General features: G+C 50.2%; 1 protein-coding gene across 1 annotated transcript; it reads left to right on the top strand.

Moving 5' to 3' along the window:
- The first annotated feature begins 11,532 nt into the window (after positions 1-11,532).
- LOC142070073 (phospholipase A2 inhibitor NAI-like) lies at positions 11,533-16,125 on the top strand. The gene is made up of 6 exons (XM_075123051.1): positions 11,533-11,581; positions 12,531-12,651; positions 13,508-13,572; positions 14,258-14,407; positions 14,790-14,877; positions 15,972-16,125. The coding sequence occupies exons 1-6, from the start codon at positions 11,533-11,535 to the stop codon at positions 16,123-16,125; spliced, it is 627 nt and encodes a 208-aa protein (XP_074979152.1).
- Positions 16,126-23,559: the final 7,434 nt, after the last annotated feature.

Genomic DNA, 23,559 nt, shown 5'->3' with positions numbered 1-23,559 from the left:
CTCCTCCAGCTGGCCCTTGCCCAAATGGGCCCCAGCCCTTTGTGGTCAGGATACAGAGTGTCCAGCCATTGTCTAGGCCCAGGCAGCTAGAGGACATGGCATTCCCACCTGCCCTCTTGGGGTCTCTGCACAACCACACACCCTTGTCCCACCACCTAGATTCTTGTGCAACACACGGGGGAAACTGAGGCACACACAGGCTTCAGACAAAACACTAAGAAAATTCCCACTTTGGCACGCACAGGCTGGGAGCTACACAGGAGAACGTCAGTTCAGCCTCCAACGTGGGTGCAAACGCTTTGGGACCTGCTGAAAGAGCCACGGTACGAAACAGATGTCCTGGACCCAGGGACCCAGCCTTGAAGTAGCAGAGCCGTGGGGCTGGCCTGTGGGAGCCTGGGGCCTGGCAATAAGAAGGGGATGTTCCCAGAGAGCCTGTATCACAGTCAGATGCACGGGACACTTTGGGGTGCTGCAACATGTTCGTCTCGCCTTAGCCCCACACCCCAGGTCCCCCTGTTCCGTTTCAGTCTGCCTTGTAGCAGGTCCGCATTAATCAGAGCCTTTTGTGTGCCATCCATCCATCTCGGTTTGGTCTTCCAACCTGCCTCTGACCTGCCACTGTGAAGTTTAGCACTCTGGTTCCTAGATATTCTTCGGATTTCCCCCGGCCAAACCGGCTAAGCCTGGACCCTTAAGTCTTTTCCTGAGTGGCCAGAAGTGTTCTCCTACCGGTTTTTGAATGTTATGATTCCTGATGTCAGATTTGTGTCCATTTATTCTTTTGCGTAGAGACTGTCCAGTTTGGCCAATGTACATGGCAGAGGGGCATTGCCCTGGCCACTCAGTAAAAGATTTAAGGGTGGCAATTTTGCAACACAAAAGCTTCAAAAACAGACTCCAAGGAGAAACTGCTGAGCTTGAATTAATCTGCAAACTAGATCCCATTAACTTGGGTTTGAAGAGAGACTGGGAGCGGCTGGGTCATTCCACATATTGACTCTATTTCCCTGAAGTTAAGTACCCTCACACCTTCTTGTCAACTGTCTAAATGGGCCAGCTTGATTATCATGACAAAAGTTTTTTTCTCCTGCTGATAATAGCTCATCTTAACTAATTAGCCTCTCACAGTTTGTATGGCAACTTCCAACTTCTCTGCATGTGTATATATTTCTTCTTACTATATGTTCCATTCTATGCATCCGATGAAGTGAGCTGTAGCTCACGAAAGCTCATGCTCTAATAAGTTTGTTAGTCTCTAAGGTGCCACAAGTCCTCCTGTTCTCTTTGCGGATACAGACTAACACGGCTGCTACTCTAAAACTTATCTTCTAACACACACATTCCTCATTCACACGCAAAACAGGACTGATTTACATGGAGCATTTGAACAGGAACATCAAATTGCAATGCAGGAGAAAACAATCACGGCATTCTTTTACTTACTTCAAAATGCTAATTTTAAACCTACAACCAAGTGGTGATCCTAAAGGTCTGTTACTGCCTTGAAATCAGCTTCAGACACAAGATTCTGGCTGATGCATCTCTACCAATAGCCCACTAGGCCGTTCCTTCCTGCTTTCAGAAAGGGTGGCTGGCAGAATATGGACAAATCATACCTCAATACATTTAAGGCAGGCTACATTATTATTCTTTGTCCTTCGTTCTAAATTATACAAAATACAAACACAAAATCCTGCTACTACAACCCTACTATGACCCACTTTCCAGTCTATAGAACCCAGGCGTCCAGACTCCCACCCCGACTTCCCTCACCATTGGATCCCGCTTGTCCCGAGGACAGGAGTAGGATCCAAGGATCCTGCCCTTAATCAACATGGCACCAGGAACAGAACCCAGGAGTCCTGCCACCCTGTCCCTGGTGTGACCTGCTACCCTGCATTGCCACCTCAAGCCTTCCGAGGGGAGTTGGTATCACACATTCCTCTAATTAATTACATCTGATGAAGTGAGCTGTAGCTCACGAAAGCTCATGCTCAAATAAATTGGTTAGTCTCTAAGGTGCCACAAGTCCTCCTTTTCTTTTTGCGAATACAGACTAACACGGCTGCTACTCTGAAACCTCTAATTCAATTTCCCGGCAGGAAAGGAGGGGGATTTGTCAGTGTGCACAGATACCCAAAGGGTGGGCAGGGCTGGTGAGAGGAATAGAAACTTATGGACTCTACCAGGTGTCACGGAGTCCCTGGGCGATGCTCTGGAACTGCTCCCCATGAAGCCAGTCAGGACTCTGGGGCAGTCGCCTTTTTGTGAGCAGCCTGTCTTCAGGACACACAGCTCACCCGGCTTCCACCTTCCTGGGTCTGACCTCGGAGCATTCAGCATCCTCTGCCGCTCCGTGCGCTTCCCACAGCCAGTCCGCCCAGGCGGGGTCCTGGGGAAGCCAGAGGGTCCTGCCCCCCAACTCCGCAGTCAGACGTGATTCTCAGCCAGCCAGTAACACAGAAGGTTTATTAGATGACAGGAACATGGTCTAAAACAGAGCTTGCAGGTGCAGAGAACAGGACCCCTCAGCTGGGTCCATTTTGGGGGGCAGTGAACCAGACAACCACATCTGCCCTTCACTCCATGTCCCAGCCAGCCCCCAACTGAAACTCCCTCCAGCCCCTCCTCCTCTGGGCTTTGTCCCTTTCCCGGGCCAGTGTTGTACCAATAAAAAAAACCAGCAGGATCTTATTAAAGGGAAAAAGGCAAAATACCACATTTATTGTGAATACAGAAAGAATCCTAGTAAGCAGTTAGTTATAGCTATAACATTCCATTCAATCTCATATTTATTCACACATTCATTCATACAAACACACACACACACACACACACACACACACACACACACACACACACACACAGGTTCTGCAAGGTTGTTATCATAGTTACCAGCCTTAGAGTTGCTCATGCCGAGCCACTGGCCAGGTGGCCTGGACATGAGGAGAGAGCAGGGCCTTGTCAGATGCTCATCTGATGCTCCTGGAAGTTGGTTTGCAGAATCAGACCCCAAAGTTCTCACTTTCTAGAGTCTATTTTTATAGGAATTTCTTCCTATGCCAGTCTATGGGAATTGCTTCATCATGCTGTTGCTGAATCAATCAGCAGATGGCACATTCCTGACGGCTCCAAGATGTTATCTTGTTTTTTGGTTCTCCCATTCTTGAGGCTGTTGGGTGGATTCCAGTCTGCCCTCCGGGTGGGGTCCTCTGGTTATTTCCACTTGACGCCTTCTTCAGCCGATGGACACTGGATTCTTAGGCTGGCACCTCCCTGATCATTCAGTTATTATCCACACCAAGCATCCATCCACATACATCCTCTATCTCTATTTTAATCACAATGGTTAATACAACAAAAGGGCGGGGAGTCTCTGGGTGCTGTTTCTGTTGTTAGAGTATTGCTTTGAGTCTCTCTCTCTGTGAATTGCTTTGAGAACAGACTCTGTCTTAGAATGTACTAACACAATTAGCAGCTTGCAAGTTTCATACATAGAGGGAGAGAAACAGTACCAAAAACCAAGAGACCTCTTAATTAGTAATATCCTGGAATTTAAACTCTGGGGAACCAAACTCATTTGTGATTTTAATACAGAACTTCTTTAATATGATCCAACATAATCCCCCTTTTGACACTAAGATTTATAATCGTCAGTGTCACTTTCTATGTAGCCTATTCAAGAGAAGGTACTGTGAGGCAATTTGAGTTTGAGATTCCAATTCATGCCACATACATGATCCTAGTGATGTATCTTTACTACAAGGTTCTGGGGCAACAGGCAAGGTGAGGCACACCCACTTTTGAGGAGTCCATTCAGTACAACCTCTAGTGTCCAATAGCTTCCCTCCCTCCCCAGCCCACTGGCTCAAGGTCCAGGGTAGCCAAAAGGATCCCATGTGTAATATGGGGAGTGGGTTAACCTTCAATACCTTTGCCTCCAGGGACTGTTGGTGTGCAATTTTGACAACAATTTCTCCCATTAACAAGTCTGGTTTACAATAGTGGAAACATATTGCATCCATTCATATTGATAAGTGTCAAACAATGATCTCTTTCTTTTTTAACAAACGCATCAAACCCTTAATATTTCCCAATATGACCCAGAACATTTTGTGTTCCAAAGTAGCTAGTGCAAGTATCTGAATTTCAGTGCATCCCATAGCTATGGCTGTGTAGTTTCCTATTTCTAATATTTTTTTTTTCTTATGGATAAGCCATGTGGTAGTATTAAGCCATTACTAAAGATTCCATTGGCCTTTTAGGTTACCCAGACCAATTTGGACCAAGTCTACATTGGCATGTACTTGTTTTTGTATCAGGCTGTCCTGTAGCTGGGACAGAAAGCTTAATTTATTTTTAAGTTCCTGCAGGTCTTCAGTATTTTTTTTTTAAACACAAAACAGTGCTAGCAACAACACAAAACACAAGACAAAACATAGAACACAGAACACAATTTCTATTGTGACAGTAGATTCATGGTATTGGGTTGCTTTTCAGCTGGCAGCTTTTCCTGATTTTCTGAAAGACAAAAAAACATGTTTCTACCCCTTTTGGGGTGGCAGATTATTGCTTAAAATATTTCTTTTACAAATACCCTTGCTGATTGCAGGCAAAACAGAGAAATTGCCCCCATATTTTCCTGTTTTTGTTCTATAGGCAGGCCAGGTTTCAAAGGCTTTTATCTTTTAAGGGTTATGGGGAAATTATCCCACTGTTTAGTCATTAAATCCCTGAGTTTTCCTTCTTATACAGCAGACCAAGTTTATAATGTTTTTCCTGCTGTGTTAAGCTTTAAGTTTTATTTACAGGTAATAACTGAGAAGCATCATTACCATACGACCTTAAAGGATTTTTCCAAAAATCATACACACTATACGTTGTTACAGGGATACTTATTATCATTAAATTTATTAAAATTATCTTGTTATCCCATGCCTTTTATTTAGACAATTTGTTTGCTGACCAGGTATGTCCTTTATCTGCAGCTCCTTTGTGCTGCTAGTTCTTTCCTTCCTTTATCATTTAGGTAATTTGCATTTTCACAGAAACTTCCTGCTTTTGGATTTAAAGCCATCAGCAGCTCAGAGACTCTATCTTAAAAGGGACACAATCAACTTTCACCAGAGTTTTGATTACTTTTAACTTCTGCTTCCAAAACACACAGCAATCTGAAAAAGAAAACCCAACCTATTGTGGCTCCCTTTGGAGCCCTAATAGCATTTTAATGAAGTAGCATGGTATGCTTGCATTTCTTTTGCCCCTTCTACAATATACCCTGCACATGTTCTGGGGCAAATGCACATTTCTTCCATAGTTTAACTTCTATAACATTATCCAGATCCATTTTTACATAAGGTGTCACTATTTCTTTTTTTGCTTACAGAGTTTTCATGTACCTTTATCAAAGTGACAGTCTGATTACTCAGAGCCATTTTAAGACTCAGTGTTTCTAACATTGCTTCTTTTTGTTTTGTGCACCTCACCCCTGCTGTTGCTTCAGAGAGGCACTGTCTTTTTTTAATTTTTTTTTTTACTACAACTCTCATCTGCTATTTTGTTACAAAAACAAAAACAAAAAACAAACAAAAAGAATCCAAATTTTTTTTTTATATATTCTCCTGATTTTGACTGCCCTGCTGCAGCCACAACTTAAAAACATTTTAAATTTTGTAAAGCATTGAGTTACCTTTTAAGGGTTAAATGCCAAATCCCAAAGCCAAACAACACTAATTACCTGTGTCTAGCAAAAAGGTCGGTCAGTTTTGCAACTTTGAATTAAAGAGTCAAATGGATTTTTAGTGGCATTATTTAAAACAAAAACAAAACTAACTGGTCCTTAGAACTTTACATATTTACACACACACAGACAGATACATACACGTTTTCTTTTCCTTAACATCCCTTCCACACTGCTCTGTTTTTTACATCTTACATTCCCTTTATACATTTGAGGCAGTTAAGTTCCAATAGAACCCTCTTATGTTCTTTTAGCAAATTTGACTAAATTGTCCAGTCAAATGATTTTAATCAGATAGTTTATTTTTGCCTGGCTAATTTACAGACATTCCTTTGGAAAAGGGCCCATTTTTCTTTCAGAATGGCTGCAAAGAAACCAAGAATGCTCTAACACTTTTCCTTTTTAACATTTTCGGTTAAAAGTTGTTTGGGTGAAATACAAAGTTTAACTGCTTAATTCCCTCCAGCCTCTGCAGAGTTAACTTTTTGTTTTTTTTTTTTACTCTCTTTTCTCTTTGTAATTATGCCTGGGGGTGCCGTACATAGGACCTTCTCCCCCTTTACCTGCCTCCCTCCAGCCTCTGCAGAGTTAACTTTTTCACTCTTTTTGCATTCCTGGAGTGCCTCTTTCACTATTTTCATCTGACTTTGGGTATTTGTAGCCAGCACCTTCCAATTGTCTGCTCCCTTTTCCGTTTGTGCCTTTTCCTCTTTACATGAAGACAAGCGGAGGGAAGAATCCTTACATGCCTCCCACAACAACCAAATTGCTGCTGCATCTCTTTTGGCAGCACTAGAAGGTTTGTATATGAGGATATACTGAGCCAATCTATCCTCTAGGTCCGAAATAGTGCAGACATCAGCTAGGGCTTGTTTAGTCCAAGGACTGTGCCCACATTTTTGAAGGATTTGTTTAAAAGGTGTAATTTCTTTAACAAAAGGTGAGGTTGGAGTTCCTTCTGACTCCATTCCTCCCTCTGGTACTGGCTTACCCTGTTTTCTTTTAAACATCTTAACATGGATATTTCAATCTCTTTGTCACTGCTGGTATTACTTAGCAAGTGACACAGCCTAGATTCTGAAATCATAGCTTAATCTATGCGTTTTTCCCCTGCTACCTTCCCGGAGGTCAGCAGGTCCCCTGCTACCTTCCCAGAGGCCAGCAGGTCCAGTTAACCTATTTCTCCCTGCTACCTTCCCGGAGGCCAGCAGGTCCGGTTAACCTGTTCTTCCCTGCTACCTTCTCGGAGGCCAGCAGGTCCCCTGCTACCTTCCCGGAGGCCAGCAGGTCTAGTTTAATCTGTTTTCCCTGCTACCTTCTCGGAGGCCAGCAGGTCCCCTGCTACCTTCTCGGAGGCCAGCAGGTCTGGTTTAATCTGTTTTTCCTGCTACCTTCTCGGAGGCCAGCAGGTCCCCTGCTACCTTCTCGGAGGCCAGCAGGTCTGGTTTAATCTGTTTTTCCTGCTACCTTCTCGGAGGCCAGCAGGTCCCCTGCTACCTTCTCGGAGGCCAGCAGGTCTGGTTTAATCTGTTTTTCCTGCTACCTTCTCGGAGGCCAGCAGGTCTGGTTTAACCTAATAGAAATGCCTAGCTCACTAGAGCTGGCGGTGTGCACACCAATATTTACAATAACTGAGGTTTTTTACCAATATTCCCCCTTTCGCAATTCTCCACCAAAATGTTGTACCAATAAAATAAAAACCGGCAGGATCTTATTAAAGGGAAAAAGGCAAAATACCACATTTATTGTGAATACAGAAAGAATCCTAGTAAGCAGTTAGTTATAGCTATAACATTCCATTCAATTTCATATTTATTCACACATTCATTCATTCATACACACACATACACACACACACATACACACCCACACACACAGGTTCTGCAAGGTTGTTATCATAGTTACCAGCCTTAGAGTTGCTCATTCCAAGCCACTGGCCAGGTGGCCTGGACATGAGGAGGGAGCAGGGCCTTGTCAGATGCTCATCTGATGCTCCTGGAAGTTGGTTTGCAGAATCAGACCCCAAAGTTCTCACTTTTTAGAGTCTATTTTTATAGGAATTTCTTCCTATGCCAGTCTATGGGAATTGCTTCATCATGCTGTTGCTGAATCAATCAGCAGATAGCACATTCCTGACGGCTCCAAGATGTTATCTTGTTCTTTGGTTCTCCCATTCTTGAGGCTGTTGGGTGGATTCCAGTCTGCCCTCCGGGTGGGGTCCTCTGGTTATTTCCACTTGACGCCTTCTTCAGCCGATGGACACTGGATTCTTAGGCTGGCACCTCCCTGATCATTCAGTTATTATCCACACCAAGCATCCATCCACATACATCCTCTATCTCTATTTTAATCACAATGGTTAATACAACAAAAGGGCGGGGAGTCTCTGGGTGCTGTTTCTGTTGTTAGAGTATTGCTTTGAGTCTCTCTCTCTGTGAATTGCTTTGAGAACAGACTCTGTCTTAGAATGTACTAACACAATTAGCAGCTTGCAAGTTTCATACATAGAGGGAGAGAAACAGTACCAAAAACCAAGAGACCTCTTAATTAGTAATACCCTGGAATTTAAACTCTGGGGAACCAAACTCATTTGTGATTTTAATACAGAACTTCTTTAATATGATCCAACACCAGGAGGTCACTGGATTCCTTTGTTCTCCAACCCTTTAGCTCTCACCTCCCAGGGGGGAAAGGCCCAGGCCATCAGTGGCCAGGAAACAGGGTGTCGGCCATTCTCTGTGTCCAGACCCCTGCACACACCTGCCCTCTAGGGCTCTGCAATGATCATACACCCTTATCCCACCCCCTAGATACTTAAGAACTGCCTAGGGGAAACTGAGGCCCCCCCCACACTATTCAGAGGAAACATTAAGAACAGTCCCACTTCGTCAAACCAGGCGACCTGTGGAAATCCATGTAAGTTCCTGTATTGCATCACAGCAGGTATCTGAGCCCTTCTATAAAGAGAGGCAGAGACAGACCCCGTGTGACAGGGCGGAAGGAGAGACGGGTTCAGCTTTTCCACTCTGCAGAGTCAGCCTCCTGCTTCACGCCAGGAAAACTTTAAGGAGCGTTTGGTAAGTGATACCCCTCTGGTCTGTTGGTGCTCTAACCCCTAGACCTCACTCCCTTCCCAGAGCTAGGGAGAGAACCCAGGAGTCCTGGCTCTCACCCAGCCCCCTCTCTGACCCCCACTCCCGTCCCAGAGCTGAGATAGAACCCAGCCCCACTCCTCCACTCTATGATTAAGTATGTATAAGTAGGGGCATAGCGAGCAGATCGAGGGACGTGATCGTTCCCCTCTATTCGACATTGGTGAGGCCTCATCTGGAGTACTGTGTCCAGTTTTGGGCCCCACACTTCAAGAAGGATGTGGATAAATTGGAGAGAGTCCAGCGAAGGGCAACAAAAATGATTCGGGGTCTGGAACACATGAGTTATGAGGAGAGGCTGAGGGAGCTGGGATTGTTTAGTCTGCAGAAGAGAAGAATGAGGGGGGATTTGATAGCTGCTTTCAACTACCTGAAAGGGGGTTCCAAAGAGGATGGCTCTAGACTGTTCTCAATGGTAGCAGATGACAGAACGAGGAGTAATGGTCTCAAGTTGCAGTGGGGGAGGTTTAGGTTGGATATTAGGAAAAACTTTTTCACTAAGAGGGTGGTGAAACACTGGAATGCGTTACCTAGGGAGGTGGTAGAATCTCCTTCCTTCGAGGTTTTTAAGGTCAGGCTTGACAAAGCCCTGGCTGGGATGATTTAACTGGGAATTGGTCCTGCTTTGAGCAGGGGGTTGGACTAGATGACCTTCTGGGGTCCCTTCCAACCCTGATATTCTATGATTCTATGATTCTATGATTGCGGATGAAGGCAAGAGCCAGCATGCAAATGGGGTCATATCAAAAGGCAAATATCGCTGCGCTCCAGTTCTCTTCCCAGCGAGGGCAAAGAGCTGCTTGAGACTGAGGGTGGGGTGAGGGGAGAGAGCCGCCTGCTGCCACGCTGGAGAGGGGACTCTCTGACTCCCCCGTAGACTCTTGGACTCCTTTAGCTGGGACCAGGAAATCAGCTCTGTCCCCCCCTTGTCAGGGAGTATGGGGCAGAACAGAGCATGAGGGTGGGTGAGATCCCAACCACAGGTGGGGAAACTGAGGCAGCTGCGAAGCATTGTCAATGCTGCAACACCCGCCAGAGGTGGGAAGTGTCCAAGTGCAGTGCTCAGGGGTGGGGGAGGGAGAGAGCAGAAGTAGCTGCCGCCGGGAGGGAGGGGGAATTTCCTCCCCCAGTCTATGGCTGATGGTCTATCTGATGGTCTGTGGCAACGTGAATGACCCAAGGCGGTGGGGAAGGAGAGGTCAGTACAATTCCTCCTACCCCTGGGGAATCTGGGGTGACGGCGCAGGGATCCAGACCCTGTTCTCTGGGGAGCAGGACACAGAAGGATTTTGGCTCTCCAAGGGGATAAGGGGTTGCCCTGGTCTCGGCCCTCGGATCCCTACGCTATTGAAAGTAGTGTGTGTCTGAGAGTCGCTTTGCAGGGAGCTGGACGTGGCGTCTCAAGGATGGATTGCAGTGGCAAGCTATCACTTTAAGAGTGGGGTCAGGGGAGTTTGTGGGGTTTTCTGGTCCTGCTGGCAGTCTAAGGAGCTCTGCAGGGAAGTGTGGGACCAGAGGCAGTTTGTAATGAAACAGCCTGGAACAAGGTGGGCTAAGTTGTCCCTCGTTGCCATAGTGAGCAGCCTGTTTTGTCTCCCCCTTGTTTGTGGTTGTGACGAAGTGGGACTGTTCTTAATGTTTCCTCTGAATAGTGTGGGGGTGCCTCAGTTTCCCCTAGGCAGTTCTTAAGTATCTAGGGGGTGGAGTAAGGGTGTATGATCATTGCAGAGCCCTAGAGGGCAGGTGTGTGCAGGGGTCTGGACACAGAGAATGGCCGACACCCTGTTTCCTGGCCACTGATGGCCTGGGCCCTTCCCCCCCTGCAAGGTGAAAGCTGAAGGGTTGGAGAACAAAGGAATCAGGTGACCTCCTGGCCTGGGAAAGGGACAAAGCCCAGAGGAGGAGGGGCTGGAGGGAGTTTCAGTTTGGGGCTGGCTGGGACATGGAGTGAAGGGCAGACGTGGTTGTCTGGCTCACTGCCCCCCAAAATGGACCTGGCTGAGGGGTCCTGTTCTCTGCACCCACAAGCTCTGTTTTAGACCATGTTCCTGTCGTCTAATAAACCTCTGTTTTACTGGCTGGCTGATAGTCCCGTCTGACTGTGGAGTTGGGGTGCAGGACCCTCTGGCTTCCCCAGGACCCCGCCTGGGTGGACTGGCTGTGGGAAGCGCAGGGAGCGGCAGAGGATGCTGAATGCTCCGAGGTCAGACCCAGGAAGGGGGAAGCCGGGTGAGCTGTGTGTCCTGAAGACAGGCTGCTCACAGAAAGGCGACTGCCCCAGAGTCCTGCCTGGCTTTGTAGGGAGCAGGTCCAGAGCATCGCCCGGGGACTCCGGGACAGTGGTGCTTGTGTGTGATCGTTCTGGTTCCCCAGAAACAGACACCTTACGCCACAACCTTCCAGCAGGAGCATTTCTGGTTTGTCTCTGACTTCTCCAGGTGGGTGCCACCAACATACCAGCCACAAAGGGGTGAGGGTTTTGGCTACCTCAGAACTGAGGATACCCTCACCCTGTCAACCGGCTCATGCATGTCCAACCTCTTCTGATGTCATTTCAGCCCGTCTGTCATAAATCCCCTGGCCAGAGATTTGGCTGCATCAGAGACCCCAGCGCTGATCTATTGCTTCCCCATCACCATGGAGGCTTCTCTTGCTGCCTGCATCCCCACTGCTCTCCTGGCGACGGGTGAGTGGGGTCTGTTCCTACGGGGGCTGATTTCCTAACTTCTCCAACGTACCAACAGCTCAGAGCCACCTGTCGGGTGAAACCGTGGACAAACAGTTCGGGGGAAGGATAGCTCAGTGATTTGGGCATTGGCCTGCTAAACCCAGGGTTGTGAGTTTAATCCTTGAGGGGGCCATTTAGGGATCTGGGGCAAAAATTGGGGATTGGTCCTGCTTTGAGCAGGGGGTTGGACTAGATACCTCCTGAGGTCCCTTCCAACCCTAATCTTCTATGATTCTATGAAAGTAACTGAATAGCCAGAGAATAACGGGGGCTGAGCTGGGGGCATCTGAGTGACAACGTCCAAGGAGGAGAGGGCTGGAAGTCACAAAGTCCCCGTAACAGTGAGTGAAACAATTGTGGAAATGGGAGGAAATATTTACCGTTTTAATCACTAGAACAGTGTCGTGACTGGGCATGTTTCAGGGTTGGCCAGAGGCCAAGGACATTTTGAATGGGGATTGTCTGTTGTGTGAATGGCACCATAGCAGGAACTCAAGGGAATCTGAAGGGCCGTTCTATGTGACCCCCAGCCGGTGTTAGTGGGGCCAGGGCCCAGCCGGTGTCAGGGGGGTGCAGCTGCACTGGACTCGATGGCAGCTGTCAGTCGGCCCTTGCTGCACCACCTGGGGAGATCGCCACCAGCTCACACCCGCTGGGGATCTCTCTGGGGTTTGTGAGGTGGGAAAAACCACTGGGGAATTAAAATCCGCAGCAAAGTCCAGGGAGATGGAGCCCCCGAGTAGCGTGAAATGCCTGTAGCCAGCTGGGACCGTCGACAGTGCTGGGGCAGCGCGTTGATGAGGGATGAGGGACCCCAGGCCGCTGCACCCGGTGCTTCCCCACAGAGCCCAGGGGAAGGCGCGGGAGGGACAGATCCAGGTGGCTCATGTTCTCGCTCCGTCTCCAGGGGCCTGTCTGCAGTGTGAGGTTTGCTTCGGCCTAGGAACCAGCTGCACGGGCGACCTGGAGGCCTGCGCCGCTGGGGAAGATTCCTGTGGCATCGCTGTGACAGCATCCACAGTGGGTAGGTGAGATCAGGGGTTGATTTGTCATGCGAGAGGTGCTGGGGCGGAAGCCCTCTTCTTCCTTTCATAACCGAGGCAGCGAGCCCAGAGGAGCCGGGGCTCAGCCCTGGCACAAATTAAGAACCGGGTGAGATGGACCCTAAGCAACGTGGGTCAGGGAACAGACTAGGATCTAGGACACCTGGGTCCTCTACTTGTCCCAGCTCCGGGAAGGGAGTGGAGTGCATTGCCATGGGCAGCGGGTAAGGAACCAGGACGCCTGGGTTCTATGCCAGTCCCTGTGGACGAGCTCAATTGCGATGCCGAGCTCCCAGGTGACTAGCCAGGGGTCCACTGAGGATGGGAACCACAAAAGCCAGCGCGTCAAGTGGGCAGCCCCCTGAGCCAGCCAATAGGAAATGCCGAGGAGAGGGGTGTGGCCTAAGGTCTGCTTGGCCCCTAAGTCCCGGCTGCACGGAGGTGCCCAGTTCTGCTTGGGACCCATGTCTGGGAACCCCGTGCCGGGAGTCCGGCATCTGGACCGGGTCAGCCCTTCCTTGTGAATGACAGCGGTGGAGGAGGGGCTGCCAGGAGATCCCAATAGCTGGGCGCTCAGCTGGACCCTGGGGGAGCCAAGTTCAAATCCCCACTCGGCCCGAATCAGGCTGGGGTCTTCAGCCCAGGTCTCTCCCCTCCTATGGTCATGTCTGCCCCCCTGGATCCGGGGGGGTCTCTCTGTTTCCCCTGTTGAAGCCGCCCCAAATTGTATGAAATAGTTAAACATTCCCTGGTACCTGATTTCCCCACGTCCACGCAGAGCGTCTGACCCACTGGGCTCCTGGGCATACGGGGCCACCCCCTGCCCCCATCTCCTCCCCAGGCTGGGCTTTGCGCAGGGCCCGATCTGGCGGACGTGCTCCGAGGGCATCCCCTGGATCAAGCCCCGTAGGTGATATCGGCAGGGGAACACTGTGTCTGTGAATCCCGCTGCAGCTAAGGGGTGAGCGGGACACACAGCGTCGGGATTTCGGCAGCCCAACATGTACCCCCTGTTGGAAACTTTGGCAACGAAAGGACTTTATGGGCAAGAGATTCGGGGTCCCCAGGGTTACGTGGCAGCTGAGTGGGGAGCTGGAGCAGAGACAATTGGTGCCTGCAGATAGTGGGGGGGAGACACAATTTAAATTTTCACCCCTACTATAGCTTGAGTCACGGCCCCTCCAAACACCCCCGCCTTACCCTCTGCAGCTCCCCCCCACTTCCACTCCCAGCTGTCTGCAGCTGCTGCTCCCCCCGGCAGCAGCTACCGGCTCACTGGCTCCAGCAGCTGCTGTGCAGGGAGTGGACCCGGCTGCCCCATGTGACCGAGCGGGGCCAGCAAACCCGGGCCTACCGCCCCCCATCCCATGTGTTGCCTCTGAACTGGAGGTTATAAATGCTGGATTTAGGTGCTGAAATCGCTTTGTCTAGCCCTGTGGGACCGCGGCTGACTCACTTTCCCCTCTTCATGCCTCAGTTTCCCCATGGGTAGGGGAAGGCTAATGGCACAGGGCCGTCACTGTGAAGAGGGCGTCGATGGGGTGGAAGTGGAAGGGGAATAAATCTCCGTTTTTCTCCTCCTGTGCAACAGGAATTAAGAACCAGAGCATTCTCCAGGGCTGTATGCCATCGAGTCAATGTAAAGCCAGCCCCTTCTCTGTGAATTTTGGGACGGGAATGAGAACACAGACAAGCTTTGCCTGCTGCTTGGGAGAAGCCTGCAAAACAGCCACCGTCACAGGTACCTCTCCCCAGCTCCGCCTCTCCTGCCCCATCCCTCTGCACCTCCTGCCCCACGTTAACTTCCGGGGTCTGGTCCTCCCGCCCCGCAGGGGGCGCCCCTTGGAATAACATTGAGCCCCCGGCTGGGTGGAGTTTAGTGGGCTGAGCTCTAGGCTCCCACCAGGTGTGAACCCAGCTGATCCCACCGAGGGCGGGGTCCAGGGCTCCCTGCTGCAAACCCCTCCCCTGCCCCTGCTGCCCCCCCGGCGTCCCTGGAGCTACAGCGCCCCCTGGAGGGGGCCCCCGGGGCTGAGCTGTGCAGCCCCCAGCTGCTCTCCCGGCCCCGACCCGTCCTGGGGCTCGTCCCCCGAGCTGACTGCGTTTGCTCCGCTTCTTCCCAGTGCCCCCGGCCGACCCCAAACCCAATGGCCGGCGCTGCCCAGCCAGCTTCGCTGTGGTTGCTGATCAGTGCAGTGAGAAGACCATACAGTGCACTGGAGACGAGCCCTGATGTGTCAACATGGTCGAGCCCCTAACAACTGGTAACCTCAGTTCATTTCTTCTGGGGTTATTTTTCCTTTGTTGTTCTATCCATCCAGGGGGAGGGATAGCTCAGTGGTTTGAGCATTGGCCTACTAAACCCAGGGTTGTGAGTTCAATCCTTGAGGGGGCCACTGGGGCAAAAATTGGGGATTGGTCCTGCTTTGAGCAGGGGGTTGGACTAGATACCTCCTGAGGTCCCTTCCAACCCTGATATTCTATGATTCTATGATCCCCCGTTGGGCAGAAGCAAGACACTGTGTGGGGGCTGGAAAGATATCGGCTGCAGGTCCGGACACCTGGTCCTATTCCCAGCTGTGGCCTCTGGTGTGACCTTGGGCCAGTGTCTTTCCCTCCCTTTACGTCTGGTCCATTACCTGTGTATAGTTTAGTCTCTAAGCTCTTCGTGGTAGGACTGACTTACTCTTGAGAGCCCCTGTTGTGCCAGGTGCTTCACAGAGCTCCGACCCAGATGGGGGGTCCCCTCTTCTGCCAGATGCTGAAGGACTCCCAGCAGGATACAGTTCCTGCCCCTCAAAGAGGCTGCAATCGGAACAGGCAAAATAAGGATCATTCTCCCCATTTAAAAGATGGGGGAAACTGAGGAACAGAGCGGTGCCGTGACTTGCCCAAGGTCGCAAAGGAAGGCTGCGTCAGGGCTGGGAATTGAATCTAGTTTTGCAGAGTCCTATCATGAGGCCTTAAATCACTATGAAGCCACCCTTATTAGAGATCCCACTTCTGCCACCAGCACTGAGCGGTGCAGCTAATACTGGCTAGATCCAATACGGGTTTCACTGGCAGGCTCTAGATCCGGCTGCAAGTGACTTGTTCAAGGACACACACCGAGTCTGCGTCAGAGCGGAGGAGAACGGGGAGGCCATCCCAGGCCAGACAGGTTGCGGGGCGGGTAGCGGGGGAGCAGATGGCGAGATAGAGGCTGTGGGGGAGTCTGAAGGGGCCCTGAGGATGGGGGGACCATTGTGTCCTAGTCCAGCTCAAGGAGTGGAGCTGCTCCCCTGACAACTGCCAGTCCCCCACAGGTGGAAATCTGGTGCAGATGGCAATGAAGGGCTGCGCTTCCGAGTCCATCTGCGGCCAGCTACAAGTGGGTTCGTCGACCTTCGCAGGCATCAGTGCAAGTCAAACCAGGGCCAAATGCACAGCGGCCTCCTGCTGCTGCAGCTTCTCTCCTGATTCCCCAGCCGGTGCAAGGACGCCGCCGCACGGAAATACCTCCCTGCAGCGTGTGTTAGCCGCTGTCCCACCCAAGGATTCTCGCTTCCCCAGATGGAGTCAAGCCCCTTAATATTGCTGCAAACTAGAGACCAAATTCTTTGGAATTTCTTTATTTATTTCAATGGAGAAAAATGTAATTCTCCTGGGTGGTGCCGTCAAGAAGCCAGTTAAGAACAGAAGCGCGGCCGCACCGGGTCAGGAGAATGGTGCAGCTAGTCCAGTGTCCTGTGTCTGAGAGTGGCCATTACCAAAGCTTCAGGGACAGTGCCCAGCACATGGCAATTTAGGACATAGCCACCCCGACTTCCCCTCCCGACTTCTGGCAGTCAGAGGTTTACGGACACTCTGAGCATGGGGTTGAGTCCCTGACCATCTTGGGTAATAGCCTTTGATGGACCCATCCTCCATGAACTCATCTAATTCTCTTTTCAACCCATTTACACTCTTGCCCATCACCATATCCCCTGGCAATGAGTTCCACAGGTTAACTGTGTATTGTGGGGGAAAAGTGTGACCTCTTATTCATATTAAAACCTCTGCCTGTTTATTTCATTGGGTGCACCCTGGTTTTGGTACTGTGGGATGGGGAAATAGCAGTTCTCAAGTCACTTTCTCCATGCCATGGCATGATTTTTTAGCCCTTTGTTGCATCCCCCCTAAGTCGTCTCTTTGCCAAGCTGAACGGCCCTAATCTTTTTAGTCTCGCCTGATATGGAAGCCGTTCTGTGCCCTAAGATTAGGCTCAGAAAGACCCCAGTGGGGAAAGCAGGCAACACAGGCTGGGGGTTACACAGCCCAGGACAACGTCAGTTCAGCCTCCAACGGGGACTGGGAGCCAGGACTCCTGGGTTCTCTCTCTGGCTCTGGAAGGGGAGTGCGGTCTAGTGGTTAGAACAGGAATAGCTGGGAGCCAGGATGCCTGGGTTCTATCCCCAGCTCTGGGAGAAAAGTGGGGGTGGAGTAAGTTGGAGTGGGGGAGTGTCTTGGAGTCAGGACTCCTGGGTCACGTACAGAAAGGTCTGGGGATCTGGTGACTGTCACCCCCCCAGCCCTCCTGCTGCATCCAACCACAGTGAGGCCCAGCCCAGGGTGTGAGCCGGTCTCACTTCCATTTCCCCACAAGTCACCGCAGATGACACTGGTTTGAAAGTGCAGCGCAGTGCAGTGGAGTGGGTGGGAGGCTGTGTCCACACTTCAAACGGGGCTGCTGGGTTCTCTCCAGGGTACGGGGAGGGGACTGCGGGCCAATGGCTGTGACGGGGGACCCCTGTGGAGCAGCACGGTGCCCACCACCCTCACACAGGCGCTGCTCAGGAAGCAGCCCTCACCTCCCCTTCTCTGTCTGCACGATCCAGGGCTTTGGGCATCTGCTCACAACTGCTGACCCACCGCTGGGGTGGGGTGGGGAAACGCCTTTCCTGGGAACAGGGCAGGACAGACGCCAGCGGCTCCGAGAACACCCATGCCGGCGTCTCCAAATGAACCCGGGGGTCCTCCAGCCAACGCTGCTGCAGAGCAGCGAGATGAGGGGCGTTGCTGATGCAGTTCCCCCTTTCCCGCCCGAGCGGCTGGTCAAAGGCCAGGCGCGGTTAACGTTGGACCGGGCTGGAATTGCAAAGCCCCCTGCTCCCGCACTGGAGACGTGACTCTCCCTGGTTCCAGTGGATGTTCTTGGATGTCTTCGGCCGTGACCCGGGAGCTCATCTCTCTGCCCCACCCTTAGCAGGGAACCCGGGGCAGGGCAGAACATGGCGGGGGATGAGCTCCCGGCCCAACGAGGAGTGAATCGCAAGCTAAGACGGACGTGGGTGTGAACCTGCCTTGGAGTTTTCTGATGAGGACCGGAGGCGCTTTTGCTGAGCATTGTTTGAGGAATCATTTCTTTTTTTTTTTTTTTTGGGGGGGGGGGGGTGGTAGAACAGACACAGGGTCACTTGGAGTCAGGGATAAAGCCAACTCAGCAGCCCGCCAGCATGGTGTGGTCTTTTCCACTGTCGGGACAGAGGTGTAAAACTTCCCCTCTACTTTGGAGACCAGCCCATCGGGTGATGGTTCCGACCTGGCTCTCCTTCCCCCTCTTTCTGGTTTGCCTGCCGTCCTGCCGGACCGTGTGCGTCCTTGAATGGAGTTGCTCTGCGAAGACCAAGCCACGTGTGAACAGAAAGCTGTTATTCTCTCACCAAGCGTCTCAACTGATTGTGCTGTTGTAGAATTCATCCTTCTCGTCACCCCGTCGGTCGTAGTTTTGGTGATCCAGCGAATTTTTATCCTTCTCCTGTAATGCCAAAGCTCAAACGCTGGAGTCGCCTCTCGGTGTTCTTTCTAAGGACATCTGGACAGGGGGGCCAAACACACGCAGCACTGCAGCAGATGTGGCCCTTTTAACTTCCGACGACACAGAAGTCGTGGGAAGTTGTTGGATGCAGTTTTTGCAAACTGTGTCCTTCTCCTGATTGCTTCCTCCCCTCTTCAGTTGGATGTTATTAGGTTCCCTAAAGAGGGGAAACTATTCATTTGTTTCACCACTTGAGCATCAAGACAAAGGTGTTGCCTTCCATGTGCATTTTATGTATTACCATACTTTTTGTCTTCCTATCATAGAATCATAGAATATTAGGCTTGGAAGGGACCTCAGAAGGTCATCTAGTCCAACCCCCTGCTCAAAGCAGAACCAACCCTAATTAAATCATCCCAGCCAGGGCTTTGTCAAGCTGGGCTTTAAAAATCTCTAAGGATGGAGATTCCACCACCTCCCTAGGTAACGCATTCCAGGGCTTCACCACCCTCCTAGTGAAATAGTGTTTCCTAATATCCAACCTAGACCTCCCCCACTGCAACTTAAGACCATTACTCCTTGTTCTGTCATCTGCCACCACTGAGAACAGCTGAGCTCCATCCTCTTTGGAACCCCCCTCAGGTAGTTGAAGGCTGCTATCAAATCCCCCCTCACTCTTCTCTTCTGCAGACTAAACAATCCTCAGCCTCTCCTCATAAGTCATGTGCTCCAGCCCCCTAATCATTTTTGTTGCCCTCTGATGGACGCTTTCCAATTTGTCCACATCCCTTCTGTAGTGGGGGGCCCAAAACTGGACACAATACTCCAGATGTGGCCTCACCAATGCCGAATAGAGGGGAATAATCACTTCCCTCGATCTGCTGGCAATGCCCCTACTTAGACATCCCAAAATGCCATTGGCCTTCTTGACAACAAGGTCACACTGTTGACTCATATCCAGCTTCTCGTCAACCGTAACCCTAGGTCCTTTTCTGCAGAACTGCTGCCGAGCCATTCGGTCCCTAGTCTGTAGCGGTGCATGGGATTCTTCTTTCCTAAGTGCAGGACTCTGCACTTGTCCTTGGTGAACCTCATCAGATTTCTTTTGGCCCAATCCTCCAATTTGTCTAGGGCCCTCTGTATCCTATCCCTACCCTCCAGCATATGTACCTTTCCCCCCAGCTTAGTGTCATCTGTGATCTTGCTGAGGGTGCAATCCATCCCATCATCCAGATCATTAATAAAGATATTGAACAAAACCGGCCCCAGGACTGACCCCGGGGCACTCCGCTTGATACCAGGTGCCAAATGAACATCGAGACGTTGATCACTACCCGTTGAGTCCGACAATCTAGCCAGCTTTCTATCCACTGTGACAAAGTTCCTCCTCTACCTTGGTGGGTCTTGCGCTTATTGGCGGATTTGCCCACATAGGAGCTTCACGGCAGCTCTCAGTTTGGCCATTTTTGAGAACCCACAGTCCAGATCAACTCCTCCTGTGTCTGACCAGGAGTTGGGAGGTTTGGGGCCCGCCCTCTACTCCTGTTCCAGCCCAGGGCCCTGTGGAATGCAGCTGTCGAGTGCCTCCTGGAACAGCTGTGTGACAGCTACAACTCCCTGGGCTACTTCCCCATGGCCTCCTCCCGACACCTTCTTTATCCTCAACACAGGACCTTCCTCCTGGTGTCTGATAACGCTTGCACTCCTCAGTCCTCCAACAGCCGGCGTTCTCACTCTCAGCTCCTAGCGCCTCTTGCTCCCAGCTCCTCACACGCACCCCACAAACTGAAGTGAGCTCCTTTTTAAACCCAGGTGCCCTGATTGCCTGCCTTAATTGAGTCTAGCAGCTTCTTGATTGGCTGCATGTGTTCTAATCAGCCTGTCTGTCTTAATTGTCTCCAGAAGGTTCCTGATTGTTCTGAAACCTTCCCTGTTACCTTACCCAGGGCAAAGGGACCCACTTAACCAGGGGCTAATATATCTGCCTTCTGTTGCTCTCCTGTAGCCATCTGGCCTGACCCTGTCACACCACCTTATAGTCCATTCATCCAATCCACACTTTTTTAATTTGCTGGCAAGAATACTGTGGGAGACAATATCAAAAGCTTTGCTAAAGTCAATTTATATCACGTCCACTGCTTTCCTCATATCCACAGAGCCAGTTATCTCATCATAGAGATCATCATATCGTTAATCCTCATTCCATATTTCTTGCTGTCTTTGCTCTCAAAAGGAAGCAGTGCTCTGAACTGGTTCCTTGGCGTGTCTTACATTGTTGATGTCTGCGCTATTGACCTGCACGCCGTGGTCGGTGTCTTCTAAACATTCCCTCATTCTAACTTCTACCTATATGCTATATAGTTTCAATGATACAATGCAACCATGGGGTTCACCTCTTTGATGCTGCAGTACGCAGTTCACACTTCGTTCGGATTGCTGCTTTCTGTCCCCAGAACGAGCTTGTTATTAATTACAGATCTTGGAAGTCAATCCTATATTCTTCAAGAATATGTATCAACTTGTTGTGTTGGAGCTTATGAAATCCCTTCCCATACTCTACAAAATACTTCTTTCCCACGCTACCATAAGATCCTCAGGGCAAAAATTGCCTCTCTCAAAGCCACTCCTCGGCAATACCCTGCTGGCTTCTGCTAATTCTTGTCTCAAGATGTGTCCATGTGCCAACAACTTTCCACAGATCTGTGAGTGTGCGGCTTCTTGGGTTTATAGTTTGATGTTCTTCATAGTCTCTAGCATTATCAACCTTCGGTAGAGGAATACAGATTGACCTCTTGGAGTCCTCCAGAAGTTCTCCTGATATGTATATTTGATTGAGAAGTTCTGGCAGGCAAGTTTCTGAATTGTCCTTCAGGGATTGTAGCATTTCAACCACGATCCATTCCTCCCCAGCTACTTTCCCTTGCTTTATACTTTTTAGCGCTCTTTCTAGTTTCCACATTGTAATAGCCGGTGTTTTTTCTTCTCCAATTTCAATGCCTCTATCTTCCAGTTTTTCAGGATCATCAAACATTCCTTCACGTATTCTATCCATCTTCCTAGGATGCTGTTAGCTTTGTGGCATCCTCTGACTTATTAGTTTTGATAGAGTTTGTTCCTTTTCTTAACTTCTCTCTTTGTCTCATGGTTCTTTTTGTGGTTCAATTAATCTCTTTGTGGTTGTGTCTAATATTCTTTGATTTCAAGGCTTCTTTGTTCTGACCATTTTTCATTTGCCTCTTTGCATGCTTTTGGGATGTGTTTGTGTATCTTTCGATCTCCCTCACTCCTCTGATCATTGCAATCTGTTCTTGCATTTATTATTGGATGGTTTAGGATAAATAATTTTTGTAAAGCTTCTTTTTGTGTTATTTTTTATTGCATGAGACCTTCGATTAGAAACCTCGTGTTTAGCAGAAGTCACTGGAGAAGATGCAGTTTTAGGAACCATCTAAAAAGGTCAGGAAACGAGAGGAGGTTTGTCAGACATGGGTTTTGAAGACAGTAGCCCAAAAGTCAAGGAACCAAGTAGGTGCTGGTGGAGGTGTCAGATGGTGCCGTTATCTTCGCCCTGCCCGCAATTAGGAATCTGACTGCTCTTTTCAAATTTTATTTTTGTAATTGTAAAAAAAAAAAATTGTAAATGGGGGGGTTTTACCCTGTAATCTAAAATTTTCCTCACAATTTACAAATACTGAGCCGAGAATGGGCCTAAACTGCATTTGGCGAAGTGTTTGGTTGAGCATTTTGGTTGGTTGGTTTTTGCACGCTGTTCAATTTATTTCAGGAGACTTTTCAAGACAAGCGAACACTATTGTGAAAGGATTGGAATCATAAATCTTCTATACAGCATTTTGTAATTCTTATTCCAGTAGATCTCTTCTCCTTTGGCTAAGGTAAAGCCGAATGGTTAAGTTGAGAGGTGTATGCCAGATGTTACAATTTGTGCAAAAGGCCTTATTCTAGTCTATATAGGTTTTTATACCACGTCTATCACTGTAGTGTCTGAGTGTCTTCCAGAAGTCCTGCCACCCTGTCCCTGGTGTGACCGACTACCCTATGTTGCCATCCCAAGCCTTCCAAGGGGAGTTGGTTTCACTCATCCCTCTAACTCGATTTTCCAGCAGGAAGGGAGGAGAATTTGACAGTGTGCTCAGACGCCCAAAGGATGGGCAGGGCCAGCGAGGGGAATAGAATCTAATAGACTCTCCCAGCAGAAGCGTGCGAATCTAAGTTCTCATATTGCATCACAGCACATAACTGAGCCTTTCTATAAAAAGAGAGAGACAGAGACAGGACAGAGCGAGAGACGGGTACAGCTTTTCTGCTCTAAAGAATTAGCCACCGACGTCACCCGAGACCCACTTTACTCCAAGGAACTTTTGGTAAGTGATACCCCTCTGGTCTGTTGGTGCTCTAACCACTGGACATCACTCCCCTGTTGTAGCCAGTGATAGGACCCAGTTGCCCTGGCTCCCAGCTTCCCCTCCCCACTCTATCCACTAGCCCCCACTCTCCACTTGGATAGAACCAAGGAGTCCTGCCTCCCAGCCCTCCCACCACTAACCACTAGACCCCACTCCCCTCCCAGAGCCAGGGAGACAACCCAGGAGTCCTGGCTTGGAGCCCTGCCCTCCTCTATCGCACTAGACCCCACTTCCTCCCATACCCAGGGAGAGAACACAGGAGTCCAGGCTCCCAGCCTCCCCTCCCCACTCTATCCACTAGCCTCCACTCCCTTTCCAGAGCTGGGGCTAGAACCCAGGACTCCTGGCTCCCAGCCCCACTCCTCCACCACACACATTGTACTGACGGCAAGAGCCGGCATGCGATCCCGGCATCTGATGGGTGTGGTGGGGTTGTCTCAAAGGGGAAGCACCAGTAAGTGCAAACAGCTGCCTAAACCTGAGGGGTGGGGTGGGGTGAGAGAGCCGCCCGCTGCCACACGGGGTAAATTTACTCCCGGGTCAATTCTTGGACTCCTTCAACCAGGGAGATCTGCTCTGTCCCCCCGTCACGGGGTTCAGTCCCCGCGAGTGGCGCCTCCTGCTGGCCGTCCCGGGGATTAGCTCCGCCAGGCGCCGGGTTCTCCTCCAGCGTCTCTCTCTCCAGCAGCCTCC

This window comes from Caretta caretta, chromosome 24 (assembly GCF_965140235.1).
Source record: "Caretta caretta isolate rCarCar2 chromosome 24, rCarCar1.hap1, whole genome shotgun sequence".
NCBI lineage: Eukaryota > Metazoa > Chordata > Testudines > Cheloniidae > Caretta > Caretta caretta.
This window is presented reverse-complemented; position numbering and strand designations above follow the sequence as displayed.

Excerpts from the sequence above, each read along its gene's own strand:
- LOC142070073 (XM_075123051.1), top strand. The coding sequence starts at position 11,533 with ATGGAGGCTTCTCTTGCTGCCTGCATCCCCACTGCTCTCCTGGCGACG. Across the intron at positions 14,408-14,789 it reads CAAAACAGCCACCGTCACAG|TGCCCCCGGCCGACCCCAAA; the intron begins GTACCTCTCCCC and ends GCTTCTTCCCAG. Across the intron at positions 14,878-15,971 it reads TGCAGTGAGAAGACCATACA|GTGGAAATCTGGTGCAGATG; the intron begins GTGCACTGGAGA and ends AGTCCCCCACAG.